Source organism: Thunnus albacares, chromosome 19 (genome assembly GCF_914725855.1).
Source record: "Thunnus albacares chromosome 19, fThuAlb1.1, whole genome shotgun sequence".
Classification (NCBI taxonomy): Eukaryota; Metazoa; Chordata; class Actinopteri; order Scombriformes; family Scombridae; genus Thunnus; species Thunnus albacares.
Genome location: NC_058124.1, coordinates 19118540 through 19138487, shown reverse-complemented (window position 1 = coordinate 19138487; position 19948 = coordinate 19118540). Strand labels below are relative to the sequence as shown.

The 19948-nt window shown below is 39.2% G+C and overlaps 1 protein-coding gene across 1 annotated transcript in view; it reads left to right on the top strand.

The window, feature by feature from the left end:
* LOC122969702 (oxysterol-binding protein-related protein 10) overlaps positions 1-19948 on the top strand; it is a 79992-nt gene that overhangs the window by 10539 nt on the left and 49505 nt on the right. Inside the window, exons 2-4 of the mRNA XM_044335625.1 lie at positions 4053-4228; positions 13999-14078; positions 17867-17935. Of these exons, the coding sequence (XP_044191560.1) occupies positions 4053-4228; positions 13999-14078; positions 17867-17935 (325 nt within the window). The remainder of the gene's footprint in view (positions 1-4052; positions 4229-13998; positions 14079-17866; positions 17936-19948) is intronic.

Sequence of the window (19948 nt, the reverse complement as noted above, 5' to 3'; positions counted from 1 at the left end):
GATAGATGTGCTTGACTAAGCTCTTTTTACAGTGTTATTATTGTTATGGTTGTGTTATTTGAATTGTATCAGCAAAAAAAAATGTATCAGTATTAAGAGTATTAAGAGAGCTCTTTGTTATTACAGATATCCACTCTTGAGTCAATGAGTGATTACATTTCAGAGCTGTAAGGCAGGGATAAGCCAAAAAAGCCACTGAATTTATATTTAAATTTTGTGTTTTCCATTACTCAACAAGTTATAAAGTTCATGTCTATACAGATAGTTATGAATTTGTTAGAATTATTTAACTAGTCAAGGGTTTAAAATCACAATACACTCCAAGACAAGGATATGGCTGGCAAATTTCTGTGTGTGTTGGTCCATCTTTCAATACTTCTTCCTGACTTCCCTACCCACGAGGCACTCACCCCCCAAAACCATTACGTCCGACTGTCCAAGTAAATCTCTAAAAATGAATCACAAACATATAATTTCATTCCTTAAAAGGCTCAGTAATATCCTAAGACAGCTGTGCACTATCGTTTCTAGGAGATGTTATCAGCAGGACAGTGTATTTGGGACCAACTCAAAATAAACTATAGTGTGTGTGTTCATCATAATGAAGGAGTATGTCAGCCAGCACAACAGTGTGACTCACCAATGTGTCTCTAAGACCATGCTCCTTGTCATCCCAGCCAGTCCCCATATACAACAAAACATCAGCATCCAGCTCGAATCAACCCAACTCATGCCCACAAAGCCTGCCCGATACTTGGGTGTCATGATCGATGACCAGCTAACCTTTAAGGTCCACAAGGCCTCAATTGCTCAGTTGTGTCAGTTTGCCCTGTACAACATCAGGAAGATCAGACCCTACCTGTCTGAGCATGCAGCACAACTCCTGGTACAGGCTCTCGTAATATCACGCATTGACCACTGCAACTCCTTAATGTCAGGTCTCCCTGCATGCACATTCAAACCTCTGCAGATGATCCAGAACGCGCCGGGGCATCAAGTCTTCAACCAGCACAAAATAGCACATGTCACTCTGTTGTTCATATCCCTCCACTGGCTCCCAGTTGCTGCCTGTATCAAATTCAAAACCCTGCCGTTTGCTCACAAAACAGCACCCGCCTACCTGAACTCCCTCATTCAGGTCTACGCTCCCTCCCGTTCACTATGGTCTGCCAATGAAAGGCGTCGGGTACCACCACCACAACAGGGCCCTGAGTCGTGGTGGAAAGAGTTACCAAACTCCATTTGATCCATAGAGTCCCTCTCGATTTTTAAGAAAAAGAGAAAGACCCAACTCTTTCGCATACACCTACGCACCTGATGGACTTACAAAATTAAAGTACAAAAATTATATATATATATTATCCACTTCTAAGACTCTATGCATTGCCTGCACCTACGTCCTATCACACCTGAACTTAACTTCATGGCACTTACTCATGTTCTCTCCTAACTAGGTCCTTGCTTGTGTTGTATTAACTCTTGTGTACATTACTTGGATTAAAAGCGTCCACCAAATGAAACTTTAACATTGTAATGCCCAGACAACAAGTTCTCATTGATACCTACAGCCTGCTATGCTATTTAGCATTTTAATAGGGAGAAATATCTTGGAAACAGTTTTACTGGAAATGATATTAAATTTAGTCACCAGGGGAGCAACTTGTTCTGTAATAGAGGGATTGTTTTGATTCATTGAAACAAGTGTGGTAACACTGCTGCCAAACTTTGTTGTTCTATCATTATCTTTCCATTGGCCCAGTTTGATTTAGCCTCATGCTTCCAAAGGTAAAAAGTTCACTGCGAGCCCAGAGTCTGTGGTCTTACAGGTCGGGTATTAGCAGCACTGTTATGACACGAGAGGCTGCATGAGAGGCCCTCGGTTTATTATCCAGCACCATCCATCATGTTAAAGGCCTGCATTGTAGTTTAGCTGCAAAGGCAAAACTGCCTGGAGGGGTCAACGGTAAAAGTCTCCACTCTGCTAACTGAACAGAGGCTGAGACTTTATGTACAGGACAGTATGTGTGTGAGAGAGATAAAGAGAGGGCTGGATAAAAACTAACGCAAGCAGATTGCTCCCTGGTTGGCTGCGGTCGACATAAATCACCAGCTGTCCTTATGGAAGGGGGCAAGACCGTGAGTGGGGATCAATTTTCAGACAGCAGTATTCACTTCATCCTCATGGGGAACTCTTGAGGGTTCATGAAAAAATGCTTTATGTGAAGGATGCAGTAATAGAGTTGTTTGTCTCTTGAAAAATGAAGTCGGTCATGATTTGAACGATATGTCCAGTGCTAAAGCAATAAGTTGATCACGGTATTAGTTTTTTGCTATCAACATATAACCATTTTGATAATCCAATAATCTGGTCATTTATCAAGCAAAATGCAGATTCTCAAACTCTTTTCTCTGTTTTATATCATTAGAAAGGAAATACATTTGGATTTTGCAGTGCTGGTTGGACAAAATTTAAAGGGACATGCACATTTCCAGGTATATATTTTTAATCTGGGGCTGTACTGGAATATTTTTGCATGGTTAACAGTTACAAAAACGTCTTATTTATTATATACAGAACCCGAACGTAATCTGAAATTTGCGCGTGGACAACGTGAACAACCTTAGCAACGGAGGCTATAGGATGGACAGATGTTTTTGCAAATGATCTGACATCAGTTTGATGGGGAAGTAGAGGTAACTTTGCAAACGGAGTATTCAGAACAGGCTGAAGCCGGGGCTTTTGACTTGGCAACATTTTGACATACGTTCATCTCAAGTTTTGGAACTTTGACTATGTTTAATATTGATATTTGACATTATATCTAAATATAAATTACGTAAAATAACAGAAAGCACAATATGTCCCCTTTTAAAGATGTCACCTTAGGCTCTGAAAATCTGTGATAATAATAATAATAATCATTACTTGTAGTCCTAGATATGTTTAGTCATGAATTCATTGGACCTATAACATGAGACATGTTCCTACAGACATTACAGACCTGTGAGATACTGGAGTAGACAGCTGACGCCTTGTGATGTCTTCAATCATCACATACAACCATGATGTGGCACTAGGAAAGAGCATTAGCGGGATATGTGCTAAGAGCGATGCTGCTCGGTGGATTGCGAGGATTTTTCCAAAGGCCTGATCAGTACTGCAGCTTCTGTAATCCTGCATGGAACGAGAACGTTTATTGTTAACAAGGGGAATCTCAGGGAAAAGAGGTCGATTCAGGGCCAGAAGACAGGACAAAGACAACCGCTGTTACCTCAGGCCACTGTACACAAACATAGAAAGGTCAGCCAAAGCCACCCAGTGCCACTCTGGCCTGTGTTGAACTGCAAGAACCAGAACAAAGTGTTAAATGGAGCAGACAGGCCAGTTTTTTGAATGTCATACAGAATCCTCTCTGCCCACAGGAAATGAAATATGTCCACCACCTGTGTGCCTGAGGTTATACTGTATGTGTCTAGCTGGCTTTGAATCTCCCAGCCAGTGGTGAGCGAGGCAGCGATTCAATTTTGCCGTGATTGAATGTGATTCATTAATCCTAAAGGGAAAAACGTGGGGTTTAATTTTCACGCCTCGGGCTGTGGGCTCTGCGCAGGATGACCGCACTAATCGCTACCTTGAGTAATTTGGAATTGAGCTGCCGGCTTGATGTTGGTGAAAGCAGGCGTTAATGTGCAAGGAGGGGTAATTTTAGCAATTCTTGCGTGGAGAGCTGTAGTAAACAATATCCTGCAGGCTTCGATGCATGAAGGGTGAGAAATTTAAGGGTGTTTTGTCTTTTAGGCAGCTCTCTTTTGCCTCATCTCATAGCCCCCTCCTCGCTCTCTTTATCTCTCCCACATCCTGAAAAGTTTGTGCAACAGGAATATAAAAAAACTTTAACCAGCAAACAAGCTGCGATAATGAAAGCATAAAACAAAATGATGATAACATTAACGGTGGTTCTGCTATTTCCCTTTCCCCCTTATTTCTCTCTGGCTCGTTACTTTCTTAACTTCTCTCTCTCTTTCTCTGCTTTTTCCTCCCTCTCATGCAGGTACTTTGTATTAGATCCAGAGTTGGGACAGCTGCAGTACTTCGTCAACGAGCAGGGAAAAAGCCAGAAGCCCCGTGGGTCCCTTCCCTTGATCGGTGCCTCAGTAACACCGAGCGAAGAGGCTCCGCACATGTTCATTGTAAACTCTGTCAATGGAGAGCTGTACAAACTTAGAGGTATGACTTCACACTGGCCCCAGCTGCCCGTATATGGCAAACTGCAAACACTCAGTGGAGTGTGTGTGTTTTATGTTGGAGTCATTTGTTGCTGGGGTGTTATGAATGACTTTTTTTGCCCAGTTTTTGTGAATGCAATGGACAGCTTGTTATTGAAGGCACTTACTCTTACCGTCTTACTCCTAAAGCTGCTTGTCGAAGCAATTCACCTCTTGTGAATACTCCTTTATCTCTTTACCTCTAGGAGTTATTGTGACTACTCTATGCATGGTTATACCCCTACAAACATGGCAGGATATGCTTCACCATAGATAGATGTTCTTTCTTTCTGTTTCACACAGGAACACACTGCTCAGATGCACAAACATAATGTTTAGTGATAAACATAGTTTCTATGACCGTCACTAAGCATTTTTAACCTTTCAGAAGTTCACACAAGCATTTATACATATTCATTCAATAACTGCCCTCACATGCTCAAATCAATATTGAATGAACCTAAAAACTACAGTATGTGTAATGTGAAACGAGTCGATCATAGTGACAAACCCACAAAAAAGCTCATTGTCTTGGTTTTACCTCTGACAAACCTACTGTATGCTACCTAACCAGCACCAATCATCTGACAGACAAAGTTAGCGACTAGCTGGAAAACATGGTGGAGCAATCAGCAGCTAAAGAGCCAGATATTTCCCCAATGGGTTAGTGGAGACCAAACCCTAAGGTAAAAGGAGAGTTAATAATGAACTTACATAAGTCAGGTGGACTGAAACGTGACTCCGAATCGATGCTGATGTTGTCCATGTCTCCTTGGTGTGTACAATTTTGCTAATGCAATATCAACTTTATAAGGTGATATGTCAGTTTAGTGTTTACTGCTCATTACACTGCACCTTAGTGGCCAAAAACAATTAATGAGGGTGCGACAGTTTTACAAGTTGCACTGAATTTCATTTTTCATTGCATTAGATGTAATTACTTTTCTATTCTGGCATTGACCAGATTGCTGCCTTCAAAATTGAACTTTTCCTCTTTTCACAGTTTGATATTGAATATTCACATTGGTGGAAAAAAACAACCTAAAACCTAACTCGCAAATGTGATTTCTTTCACATTAATTTGTGCTTAAAGATAAAGAATTTTGAAAGTAATTTATCAACCAAAATGCAAAACAAACACTAGTTCCAGCTTCTCAATAGTGAGGATTTAGTGCCTTTTAACTATTTCATATCACTGTAAATTTAACATCTTTGGGTCTTAGGCTGCTAGTCGGACAAAATAAGTTATTTGAAGACGTCACCTTGGACTATGGGAAACTTTAATGCCCATGTTTTACATTTGTTTGCCATTTATAGCCCAAATGATTTGCTGATTAATTTGAAAAATAATCAAGATTACCAGTAATCGATAATGAAAATAATCACATCTTTAGCAACTTTAGCTTTACTTTAACTTGTCTTTGTTACTTTCTAACGTAGAAGTGTTTATTAATTGTGGTCATGCTTTACTATCCTGTATCTTTATTGACCAAGGGATTTGAAAAACCTCCCACACACATGCACAGTTTGGTAAAACCAATGTACACCTTGTGTTCCTCTTCTCAGAGGACTATGTGAGCAAATCTACATCAAAGTGAAATATCTCTTTAAGACCCAGTACCAGACAAAGAGCCTGTCGCTGGTCACCGTGCTGAAGGCCTCAGCTTTCAGTGACCTGTATCCACTGAGGCAAGACAGACTCTTTCTTACTGCTGCTCCACTTGTGCCTCTGGAATGCCCCCTTACACTCTCAAGGGGGAGGATATCAGCATAACTTGGCCTATATTCCCTGAATAACTCGGTGATCCGTGTGTATTGAGCTAAGAGGAAACAATGATCCCACTGAGAAAAAAGTTGGGTAGTATAGCTCACAGGCAGAGGTATTTCCTTTTCCAACGCTTCACTGAGATTTGAGCATGATCAAGAAAGTCATTGAGAGAGAAAAGCCATCTTTAGATGCAGCTCAGCCAAACAAACCCAAGGCCTGTTTTGAGATTTGACGAGTGCCAAAACCCCCTTTTAACCTCTAAAAACCAGCCACCAACAACAAAAAGGCTCTTAAGTATTACTATATTACTGTGAAAATGCAGTGAAATAGAAACTTTTGTCCTCAAAAACTTCAATTTGCTCAACCAGCAGGGAACAAAGTAGCTCACATGGGCGTCCTCGACATTTAGTGATTAGCCGGTATGCTCAGATCTGGTATTGGTTGCCATGGGAACCCCTGAAAGTCTACCTTGGGGTGGGGGGGAAAAAAAGAGTAACTTCAAGGTTTAATCAGGAGTCATTTTCCAGTTTTCCAGGCTTAGCTTATAAGGTATAAGCCGTCCCTGTGTCCAAAGCTTTAAATGCCACCTTTATTCTCAGGTTGATACCTTTTCACAAGAGGATTTTGAGAAGGTTTCCTTATCGCTCGCTGTTGTAAGAAGACACTGAATACACAGATTCTGTATGCAGAGGCACCCTCGAGGTGTTTTCTGCGCAACAATTGATCACAACTCAACATCTCTCTATGAATGCAAGAATGTGTACTTTCATCCGTGAAGGGATTCACATGTGACATCTAACAGCCTGAGGGTTTGTCTGGCTCTCTGAACCGAAGAAGCACAGGGAAATTAGCTAAAGTAGAGGAATATAAAGTGAGTATTTCATTATTGGATGTTGAGTCTGCAGGGTCTTGTGTTTTGCTGCTGAGCAAAGGTGAAGAGCCGCAGGAATTTAATCATGTGTGAATGCTCAGATGGCAAATTAAACTATTTATCATACGATGTGTCTATGTGACAGTCAGCCAATGAAGAGGTCAAGTTGTTTCTAGCAGGGCTTTCAAACTGGCTGATTAGGATGCCTGACACAATATGCATCTGAATAATTAAATCACAATATTTAAGGCATATTTGAGGTGTTGTGATGCAGAAATCTGTTCTCACGATTGATTATTATAAACCTGCCAAAACATAACAATATGTTAAAAATATGTCTAGTTTTTGCAACAGCAAACTATTTGTATGGTTTCCTGAAATGACCTCTTTCAGCTGCGGACTTGACATTTTCAGCTCATGTGATTATCCAGAGAGACTTTTCACCGAGTGAGCAACTGGGGGTTTATTGTCTTGCCTGTTTCTGTGCAGATACACATTCATTTTCTATGGTTTAGAGTTTAACTTGATCCCAGAAGTCGACAATGTTTGTCTCAGAAAGCTACTGTAAATAAAAGAGTAGTTTGACATTTTGGGAAAAGTTTCTTGACAAATGTCAGAAGAGAAGAATAACATGTCTTTCAGGTTTGTATGCTAAATACGGAGCAAGAGATGGTTATCTTAGCTTGGCGTAAAGATCAGAAGCAGAGAGCTAGTCTTGTTTATCTCTGTAACAAACAAGATGTAATGTGTTGGTTAGTAAAATTTAAAGGCGCCGGTAGACAGATTTCAAACCTTGAACTTGCATCTCACAGTCTTCATTCAGCGAATAGAGCTGTTACATGAGTGTGCAACCTCAAGTTATGTGATAACAAGTTGTTGTGTAGAAAGTTGGCCTCTGTTCCACTAGCTTCTGTAATTCAATGCAATTTCTCATTCAGGATTTCTTTCATCTGTCTTTCTGAAAAAAATAATGTTCTTGGGGTTTACTTTCTGTATTTCTTACTTGGTGAGCGTACAAAAAAACTACAGCTTCCATGAAAATTTACCAGCACTGCAGCACAGGTACTTATGGTCAGGTCATCGTTGGCCATTAACATAACATCCCCCAACGCTTATAGTCGTTTTTCCAGCTCTTTACTTGTAATCGCTGTTGTTTAAAGCATCTACAGTGTTCGGTCCTCTCTGTCCAGTTGTTATTACAGACATGTCTTAACTAGCTGTAACAGACCCTGTACGTATCGAACCCGGAAAAGAATCAGCACTTAAGAATCGATCGTTCATTTTTGCCAGCACTACTACGACGGACTTACAGGAAAGGATGTTTGTTTAAGACCACAGAAATATTAATTAAAAAATGACAAATTTTAAATATATTACTGTTCTTATCTAAACATACAGAGAGAGCCACATGACTAGAGTACTGTTGAGTTAAGTCATGTTTCAAGGCTGGATTACTAGTTATTTGTATTATTGCAAATGTCAATGTGATTTTTTTTGATTCAGTGAGATTTTCGTAGTTTTGAATTTCTGGTTTCACTTCAACTGTCTATAAGATTATAAACCTGTCTTGATTCTTTGCTGTCAGATGTGGACGGCCTCCTTGAACACTGCATGACATTTAAGTCCTGTTGCACTACTGCAAATGTGAGATTCAGTAGTCATGAGTGAATAGAAGCTACTAAAAAGCAATTAAAGTTCAACCTAGAATTACAACAAATTTTCTCTTAGCATGAGTGCTACTGCTTTATTAAGAACAATCACAGGGATCAAACTTCATTATGTCGTTTTGATTAGAAAACGCAGGTTGCTGTAATTGCAAGGCCACTCTTCCACCCTTTCTGGTCCTTGTCGGCCTGTCCATTTTCTTGAAATATACGGTTAAAATGCCCTGCTCATAATATCTCCCAGCATTTTAATCAAATCTAACTGCTGGTCCAAGCATTAATCCTGAGACTCACCATTATCATAACCAATAACATCTCTCACAGTGCTGTAATTAAAATGGGTGTAATTAGCTGATGATGGTGGTGCTATGAATGACTCGGAAAGAGACTCTCTCCCTCTTGCTTTCTCTCATTCAGCGGTATTTGGATACCATTCAGCCGTCTCTATGGGATGGATATTGACATTTAAATAGGACACACAGACCTGGACGACTGTCTATTGTTGCTCATTTTAAACAGGCAGACGGACCAGTTTGTTGCTCCCATTTGATTATTAGTCTCCTCAGTTTCTGACGCAAACCTAGTGCATTCATCAAATGATTAGAACTGTCAGCATGTCACTTCCAAGTCTGCAGCTCTTGTGACACAAAACCAGCTTTTGAATTTTTCATCAGTTTCATAATATTCTCCAGAAATGAGAACAGCACGTCCTGGTCTTAGCTAAGTAGTGTGTATACTACTTGCGTCACCATATGAACAGGTGCATATTAGCATAGCTGCACATGGAGGCTGCTCTTCTCACTACAGACAACTAATTATCTTTAATCACAGATAGGCTTGTGCACATCAGAGAGAAAAATAGATGATTTAGACACTCTCTCGCTCTCTGGGTAAGTGGCCCTTAATGAGTGAGTGATTTCAGTGGCTGATGACAACAAGAAACAAGTGGGAAGAGGTATTTTTGCAGAAAGACAGATTGGCGCAGGTGTTTCTTTATGAATATTATGTTCTCCCTGGAGAGGCGAGCAGCCACTCCCAGTAGGAGAGCATGTCTCGAATGCTGCACTTGTCAAAAATTTTCTGTGAATGTCTCATTTTCTCAGAGTTACCTCTTCACTTAAAAGCGCCCTTTGTAGGTGTGCTCGTGACTGAGGCAGATGTCGACAGTGCAAATGATTGGCAGGTGCAAATTGAATTCTCTATACTCTATAAAAACTTCTATCAGCATGTCAAACAACACTTAAAGAAAAGAGAAATCATCAGAAGATTTCAAAATACTGCTTTCATTTAGGTGGTGATGCAATTCCTGATTAATCTGATGAAGTCATCCATCCTCATTATACAGTCACTAATGGGGACAGTGCTGCATTCATTTCCTCATTTAAAGCTTTTCTGTGGATGAAAATCAGAAAAAAAAAATACTGAATCTAACTAAATGAAAAATGTCTGACAAGAGAGGATTAAAGGGTTCAGTATGCTTCAAATGAACCAGTTTGTATGACATGTGAGGATATCAAATTCTTGGATTGTGTGTTTCGGAAAGTCACAAAAACTGCTTAGAAGAGAACTCCGGAGATTCCCGATGCTGTTAGATGATCTGACAAGCACTGTCATTGTCCGGTATAAACTGTATGACACGAGTCATTTTGCCATTTTCAGTTTTGATATAGTTTCATCCTATAAATAAAACTGCTATGATCATTTTTTTTCATAATAGCAGTGCAACAAACAACCATTTTCATGTGAAAGGGGTTTATCATAATGAGGTACTGTCGTCAGGTGGACACAAATATGACTCCAATTTTATGCTAATGTTTCAACTAGCTCACAAGTTCTCCATATTTACTTAAAATTGTGTTAATATGTCAATGTGGCCAAAGTTACAAGATGTAGATGTTAGCAGTTTGTGAATACATAAAATTGAACTTTTAGTTGAGTTATGCCTCTTTATTCTCATGTGCATAGTGTTTGTGTGTTTTATGTTGGTTTCGCTCTCTCCCGAGAGTGAAAAGATTTAGTTTCTTAAAGGAAATGTATGAGACTTCCTCAAACTTAGCAGAAAACATCACAGGAGTCAAATGCAGTAATTTGGATCTTTATGAAACCCGAGGTACCATTTAAGTGATGATCTGTAAATAAATGTTAAGTTGTTTTCCTAATTTTCAGCCTTGCAGTCTCATGGGACTAATGTGCTCATTAATGTGAGGGTCTATAAAAGCTTAGAGTGTCCCATTCCTATTTCTGTGTTCTGCTAGAGAGCTTTGAAGTGTTGCTATAGCCTGCACAGACTTCATAATGGTCTGTTACCCAAAACTGTTTCAATTAATGACCATATTAAATGGGTCCAACCAGAATACAGGGAAAATCCTTTTTAATAAAAGCATAAAAAGGGTGAAACTAGAACTAAGAATTCAGTTACTCATGCATGAAAAAGAAAATTTCTTTTTGCATTTGCAATTGAAATTACTAGTAATTGTAACTGAGTAAATGACTGAAATCTGTATGGTTTCAAACACATCATTCAGCAGTTATTGGGTTTTACAGGTTTTATTGAGCTGTATGCAACACTGAAAGGGACTGACAAAATTTAAAACGTATAATATATAGACCATGGTTAATGAGCTATATATGTATGCAGATAGACAATGTTTCCAATCTGTTGGTTCAAAATAAAAATAGGAATTCAATATGGAGTAAACAGAAAGACACAGAATTTGGGGCGTCATTCGGGACTGTAATCATCGTACCACTGATCACACAGTGTGAGAAAATCAAGCGCACCCTCAAATCAAGCCCTGCTCAGGTGTACTGATTACCTGCTACACACTTTCTCCTTTGTTATTGACTGAGATGCAGCTTTGTTCTGGTGTATTTTAGGTGAGTTTGTAATCTTTTAACTTTTGTTATCTTTTATGCTGTTGGTGTTCCAGCTGGGATTGACCTACAGCCTAAATTCAATGTTATCAGACCCATGAAAGACATTGTTCTCTACTAATTAGTCAGTGAAATGGGATCAGAAGGATATTATTTTCCAGTCTGACCTGGAACGGGTCAGTACAAGCAGACAGTCAGCGTCTTTCAGTTGGAGGGCTTGTTGTGTTCGTCAGCAAATCCGGGCTTCAGTTGGCTACTGTATCTGTGTTTAGATAGCAGGGTGGATTGTCTTTGTGCCAAGGGGAAAACCACAAGTATCAAGCTGCTTCCTGTGCTGCTAGAAAATTGTACAAATGAATTGTTCCCTTTCTTGAATACTGAATGCTGAATTTAGTGTAGAAGGTGAAATAAAGAGGTTCAGGTACCAGCCTTCAGGACATCATTCAGGAACTAATAGGATCAAATGTCCTGACAGACAGTCGGCATGTTGAGTAATCATTTGGCAGCGAATAAGGTCACTGTCATCCAGCAGGTCGCCTTCACTGATGCTTCACTCATATGCAGCCCTGATCACCCTTTGGGAATAATGAAGTATCTATCTATCTGTCCGTCCACCCGCCCATCCATCCACTGATGTAGACTTTTATTCCACCCGAAAACCTTCTTTGTAGTGAGTAGGTCACTTCTCTGCTCATTTTACGCAGGGGTTTGCATTTGAAGGTTTTTAATGTGAGAATTTGCTGCCTTTCTTGGTCAGTAAATGGAATATTTTTGGGTTTGGGGCTGTTTTATTGGGCAATACAACACATTTGATGAAGCCACCCTGTCTCTAGGATATTTTTATGGCCATTTTTCACTGTTATGTTTTATAGACCAAACAATTAATCAAAAAAAAATTGTTAGTTGTTTCAGCTCTAAATACGTGTTGTTTTCATACTTAAGTTTTTATATAGCTTAAATGAGGGAGATATGTGTTAATTAGTGAGCTTTTGAGGCACCAGTGGGCACATTTTGTTACATGTGGACAGATCCAGGCTAGCTGTTCCCCCTGTTTCCAGTCTTTGTGCCAAGCTAAGCTAACCTAGCCAGCTGCTGGCTTCATATTAAGCAGACAGATATGAGTGTGATATAGAAATTCTCAAGAGTATTTCTGAAAATGTTGAATTATTCCTTTAATGTTGTTGAATATGTGGATCCATGTATTGTTCTCAGTTGCTTTCTGCAAGTTTATGAGCTTCTTTTTGTACCTTTTGAACCATTTGCAATTTGGGACAACTGGAGTGGTTACGAAAAGCTACTTTACAACAGCTATTGACTAGAGAGGCTGCCCAAGAAAACACACTTGAAACCTCATACATCCACCTCCTGCCATAAATGCTGTATATGTATGTATGAGTTTGTGTCTCTGCATCTAGTCGTGCCACTTTTCCTCTCAGCACACAAAAAAGTCAAAACACTTTTTTTCACTGTGTCAGTTCAGACCAGTAAAACCTGTTGCAACTAAAAATATTTACAGGACGGTTCAGCACATTTGAATTTTATATTTACAGCTTCCAATACCTGATATTTTGTCTATACCAGGGCTGCACCTGCCCCCCCCCCCCCCCCCCCCCCTTATCCACATATAATTAGGACCAAACACCAAATGGATAGATAATTAATGAGAAACGCTGTCTAGGTAATTAATGGGAAACACTGTCCCATCTTTCACAAAGAGAGATTTCCCATCTATTAACAGCCTCTTGTTGTACCACAGAGGCTCTTGCTGTGGATTTGACCTTGTTATTTGGTAAATTAGTTTTTAATTATTTGGATTTTTCACATTTTGTTTATTCAATTGTTCAATGGAAATTTCTGTAAATTAGCTTTTCCAACATTGCCAAGAGTAGAGTTCTTGGAAGAAAATATAGTGAATTCTTTATTTTGTTAGCTTAGAATTAGTCAAATTTTAAATGTATTAAGTATGAAAACATTTGAATAACCAAATTATTTAATACCTACATTACTTGAGAAATGTAAACCCCCGCCCCCACATTGCCAAAACTCCTTGAAGAAGATGCAGAGGACATGACTGCAGTGTCCTCAATCGTAGCTACAGCCCTGGTCCATATACTATAAAACATTGTTTTGCCAAAAATGACAGTAATTTAGCATTTGCTCTTTTAACTGTATTACTTGTATGGTGGAAAACACCATTGAAAATGCAATTTAGACAATAATTTGACACTAAAATGGCAAATCATCTGCTAATAGAGTAAAATTTTTAAATAATTTGTGATCACGGGCATCTTGTTCCTCCAGCTGGTGTTGATTTCTTTGAACAAACCCTAGGCAATAATTTAAAAGTTCATCTGTGGAAATGGAAGTCATTGTATGATAATAAAAATTGAATGGTAGCCATTTGTGGATGACACTTTATAGCAGATTCTTATAACTGCATATTGACCTGACTGTGAACTTGTATAAGGATTTATTGGTAATTCTCAAAGTCTTGTGTGTACGGGAAATAAGGCTCATAACTTAACAAGTTTTTTTTGTTCTGTGTTTCTTTGCAGCCTCAGATGCGAAGGAGCAGCAGTTTTGGATCAGTCAGCTCCAAGCGTGTGCCAGACGTCACTCTGACAGCAGTGCCAAGGTAAAATACACAACACACACAGTAACAGAGTTGTAAACATGACCCTGGTCCAAACTCTTGGCCTGTGTTCCTCAGAAAAAGAAGTGAACGCAAAGCTTTTGACATTTCCCTGGAGGTTCTTGTCCCGCCTGTGAGTAAATGTGACAGTTTCTCGTTTCAGTAAACTCAGGTTCATGAGGTCAGTAATTTGCCTGTCTGCAAAGGAGCAGGTCCTCCAACAGGTGAAAACCCTCTGTGCAGTTCTGAAATCTAAATGGCTAAAAGAAGCCGTGGTCGTCCCCCTCTTTGTGTTGTGCTTTTAGTCCATTGATGGCTTTTAGGGAGTGTAAAGGTTTTCATGCCATATTTCATTATAAATGGCATCATCTCCCATGGGTCTTATTTCACTTTCCCTCCAGAGTTCTCCAGAAAGTTGTGGCATGATTTTTATTTTTTTTTTTAAAACAAGCTGTTTTCTCAACTTAGTCTTGCAACAGCCTTTTTGCTAGTGCCAACGGCCCCTTCACCAGCTATTCATAAGTTCAACTTTAGCCAAGTTTTAACAAGAGTTTACAAAGAGGAGATTTATGCATCAGTAAATTAAAATAGTTCTTTTGCAGCTCGAATTTTCTTACTTACTACTAAATATATCCACCGAGTAGCCTAACTTCCAGGTTACTGACAAAACTAGCTTTTGATGCTACTAGCAACTTTGTGTTAGCTACATACATTGTTTGCTTTTGGATGACACTACAGAATAGCAACCTGATTCAGTAAATCACTAGTTTGAAACCTAGCTAATTGCTAAGAATTAGCAGGGACATTACACACAAAATTTATATTTTTGACAGACACAACCATCATACATCATACAACCTCACATGACCATCATTTATATCCTTGATAAATATAAATCAAGTAATATAACCAACATCAAGAACGACAGTGACTCAGTGAAGGGGGGATAAACCCTGTACAGCCAACAGTAAGACTGTAAGTTCCTAAGACATAATGACAAGCTATAATACAAGATAACCCACACTGTGTAATGGATAATCCATATTGTCCTCCAAGATACAGGGATCAGTCAGATATAGTATTCAAACACGGGTGGTTCAGAGGCCTTAGATAGACGGTCAGTCTGCTCCACAGTCAATGTTTCTCTAACTGGGACAGAAACAAACCCCATAGTCTGTTAAAGATATATTCTCTCCCACGCAGTCTATTTGTCACCTGCTCGTATGAAGCCATTTACACATTCATTCAATCCACTCTTTAAAAGTGGACATAGCAGAAGATTTCCAGTGGTGTAAAATGACTATGATGTAACCATGACTAAATGAAACCACAACCTCCCAGTGCGTTCCTAACATCTTAGTCAAGAAAAATAAAACCTCTTTCCACATATTTTCTGCTTCTCACAAAAATATAACAGGTGCACAAGAGTCTCTGCCTCCTTACCCGATTCAGTATGAGTCATTGTCCTTTAGTTAAAGTTTAACCAATTTACATGGAGGCCAGTAACTTCTACTGGTTATTTTATAAAGTATTAACTGAGATTGCGCCTCATGTGAATAAGTATGCCAAGAAGCTACAAGGTTCTTCCAAGAGTCATCTGGGATTCCCTGACCAGTATCTTTTTCCCAACCCATTTTAAACCCTGCCAACCATAAAACTGTAAATGTTTCCTTTCTAGGAAGAGATTCTGAATTCCAGTGATACCATCAAGTTTACTTTTTTTTAAAATCAAAAAATGTTTTCATCTCTGAAGTCTTGTAGCAGCCCTCTGCACTCCAGCGTTCTTTAACAAACCTTGCTGGAGATTTGCAGCAGTAATACAGTAGAAAAACATGGCCTGTGTCATGAATTTCAAATCTCAGAAAGTTTATATTAGCCTGCTGAATCACCAATTACTAGGAATTTTGGGGGCAGATAAATCAACTTTCATCAGTGAGAAACAATTGGTGATGGTCTAAAGTTTTCCAATGTTTTCTGGCAACACAATATCTAAACATAGAAGTGATTGTACTGTGTCAACTCAGGGGATTTTTGTCTCAATACACCATATGTATCATCATTCTCTTTCATGTGTTATTCAGAGGTTCTTTCATTTTCTGACTCCCCCGCACTCTGTGACTTTATACCCAAGCCTCCCACTCAAAAAAGGAGAAATAAGTGAGAAGTGCAAAAAAAAAAAAACACTAAGAAAAGAGGAAGAATGCATTTAAAACCAGGAAAAAGGAGGAAAATAAGGGACAAAATACTAAAAATCCATGACTGACCTTGGCAAACACTGTGTGCTTCTTCTGCATGAAGAGAGGATCTCAGCTCCCTCGTGTCATCCTGAAACTTCACTTGCTTGTCTAATTCAAGAATATTTTTAGCTCATCCATTGATGGAAGACTTAGCGATTTAGGAAAATATGGTAACATGCTCCTGCTGCTTTATTTGAGGATGAGATTGCAGCTGAATGTACCCGGTTGTACTGCCCTCTTCATATCTTTTGTAGGCTCATTTCTGAAAGATGAGAGCGTTGGGCGTAGTAGTAACTACCTTTATCCACAACCATTCTTTTTTTCTAAATATGTGCTTCATGGATTAATATTTGGGCATGTGCATTTTTTAGGTTTAGCGTGGGCTTCAAAGGATTAGCCAGTGTATGTGTGTGTGCTGTCTGTATCTCTGTGGGGTGTATCCCCTTTCGCCTGATCCAGTGGAGAATGAGGCTTGTTATAGAGCTCCTTCTGGAGCTCCACTGCAGGTTGTGATGGTGGAAATCAGCAGTGCATGAAGGAGAGAAATAATCCAAACGCTATTATTTCTTTGGCAAACTTTTGGTATTAAAATTTGTAGATGGAAGTCTTTGCTGCGGCTATGAATGAACAAGCTGATGCTTTGAATAAGTTTCTAACTTTAGGTGTTTATTTGGCGACTGGTAGCACCTTTTGCAAAAATGTTTGGCCTATTTTCAGCGTTGCATCATATCTTGGGTCCAGAAACCTTTATAACTCCAATAGAAACCAAGATACTGAGGCCTCTACACTTTATCCAAGTTTCTGATCATTCTCTGATCCTTTGTGCAGGTGTGTCATCAACTCAAGTTACCTTATAGTTAGTTTGTAAAACCAAAAATATGATGGTAAATAATGTAATGACGTGACGATCCATGCGCTAAGATACAGGAAAAGTATGACTTCTTTAGTGGGGAGCATAACAGTTAGTCTTGTTTTCTTTCACTTGTGATCATTTTGTCATTTTACATTTTGTCATTTGGCAGATGCCACTTTTATCCAAAGTGACTTACAAGCAAGGCAATACAATCTAATTCAGCAGTGTTGAAGCAACCAGTCAACAAAACCGTTTTCATCCTGAAACTTTGAGGTAACTACACAGAAATAAGTCGCTGAGATGTTGAGACACACCTGCAAGCAGATGATCAGAAACCTGGATACTTTTATAATTTACAATGATAGAAATAAACAGTTTCACTATAATTTGGTCAAACAGCGTTTACTATGTTCTGTGTACATGTCGTATCCCAATTAAGATCAAAACCAGGATACTAATCTGTGTGTATGAATCCTAGCTTTGTGAAAATGCAGCACCACCATAATAAACTACTTCCACTTTGGGTTGACATATAGTGCAAAAGCATATGATTCACATCATTTTCATACTCATCAAACCCCTCAGTGATGCCTTGTGCCCTGTACTGTATGGAAACATCAACATCTGTTATGTTCCTCTACTTATTTATTCATGCGTTTCCTTTTTAATTAGTCACTGTCTGTTTATGTGTTTGGTCTCAGGTGAGGAAGCTGAAGAGCTCAGATGAACACCTGAGTGTGGAAAAAACAGGAGGAGGCCAGGAGATGCTGGTAAGACACCACACATACAAAAACACACATCCAAAATTACTTAAGATAGACTTTATCTCACCTTCAGGCATCACCTTTAAACATCAGAAATAAAAAGTGCGCCCTCTGTCCTGTAGTGTTGTTTTTTCTTTTCCGTGACGACTACTCTTAGCAAAAATACTACTTCCATGTGTCTTTTTAAAACGATTAAATACTACAACCTCATTGCCGGCCCGCTTATTCAACATGTAGCTCTTCTTCACTTCAAACTGCTGAGCAGCTGGAGAGAGAGGAAAGTCCAATTACTCTGCTCAGCCGTGATGAGAAAAGCAATCAAAAGATGAGAGAAAATTGGGTAAGCAAGGAACAGCGGAAGGAGGAAGAAGGACTGTTTCTCTCTTTTTTTTTTTTTTCTTTTCTTCAGCCTTGCGGAGCTGAGTGGGCTTTTTGTTCCTGTTCGGTGACTGTGGGGCATTGCCACAGCAGCAGCTGTTATAACTGTACCCACTGCTGTGGTCTAATCCTTCCCTGGACTGCGCTGTCTGCCTCTCAGATCATTATCGCAGTAACTGTGGTGATGAGGGAGCCAGCGGTGGAGGCTCGGCTACATCTCTGATAACAGACCACTTTGGCGGAAAAGGTGTAGCAGGATTTATTTATTACAAAAAAAAGGCAAAGGACCGTCTTCCCAGTGAGCCTTTATAAATAATTGAATAGAGATTGCTGACGTATTTTATACTTTTCATCTGTGCAGATGCTGTAAATATAGGTCCCAAATTTGGCATAGGAGGACTTATTTTGAAGTTGATGAGGTTGAACTAATCTGCGATAGAATAGATTTGTGTGGTATTTTTCTCCTCAGCGTATATAATACATGGTTGATAGTGGATAGACGTTTGGATGGACAAAAATGCAGAAACACCTGAAAATATTGTTCAGTTGTAAAATTGTTTCATAAGCTGTAGCCATGGAGCTGAATCAACACCTTTCTAACACAGTAGAATATTATAAGCTTCACTATCTAACCTCAAGGTCCATTTTAATAGCTCCTCTAGAGCTTCTGATCATATTACATGAGCTTCATCAGCAGATGGAGTTAGCAGATGGACTTACAAATCATTTAAGTTTTAGTTCAGGCATCATCTCTCTGTTTATCCTCCCAACACAAATTAGCCTAGTTACAAGTTAGAGAATGAGAGAAGACGAGAATGACAGAGAAAATATGAAACAGAGAGAGCAGACATAAGAGAAAGAGCAGGAAAACATAAAAAATAAACAAACTAAGACTTTATTTGTGCTGTTTTTCATCATGATTACTTACTAAATTATAAAAAGATACAGATAGACCTCTCACTCTCAGCACTCAGTGGTGCCCTTATATAGATTTCATGACCTGCATCCTGATGAGTTACATGTAATTTGAAATCAATTTATTGTTGTCCGAGGCATGACGAAGTGATGAGAAAAAGTACAGCACAGACTGCACCGAGTTCAAGATAGTAATTACAAAAATAGCCTACTGTACCCTATAGTATTATTATTATTCAGCTTTTTTTCCCTTGTGACCTGGTAGCAAATGGGGGAACCTCTGCCTTAAAGCGGCTATAATCGATACTTTCTATAATTACAAATTACCTTTTGGTTCACTCTCACCACTCTCATAGCAGCAGGCAGCTGTTTTCAGAGAAAAAGCTCTAAAAACCCACTGGACACTACCTGCTGTGCACCAAGCAGCAAACAGACACAGTTAGCGACTAGCTGGTGAAAATAGTGGAGCATTTAGCAGCTAAACAGCCAGATATTTTCCCCAGAAGTTGATAGAGAGCAAAAACAGAGTGAAAAAGACAGTGAATATTGGACTTACATTCAAACTCGTCTTCAAATGAATGATAATGTTTCTTGGTAACTGTTGGATGTGTAATTAAGCAACTGTTTGCTAAGAAGTTCGCTGTATCAATTGAAAAAGTGACGAGTTGTGTTCACAACTGGTTTTGGCTGCCCCTAAGTGGCCAAAAAATCAGTTAATGCAGGTTT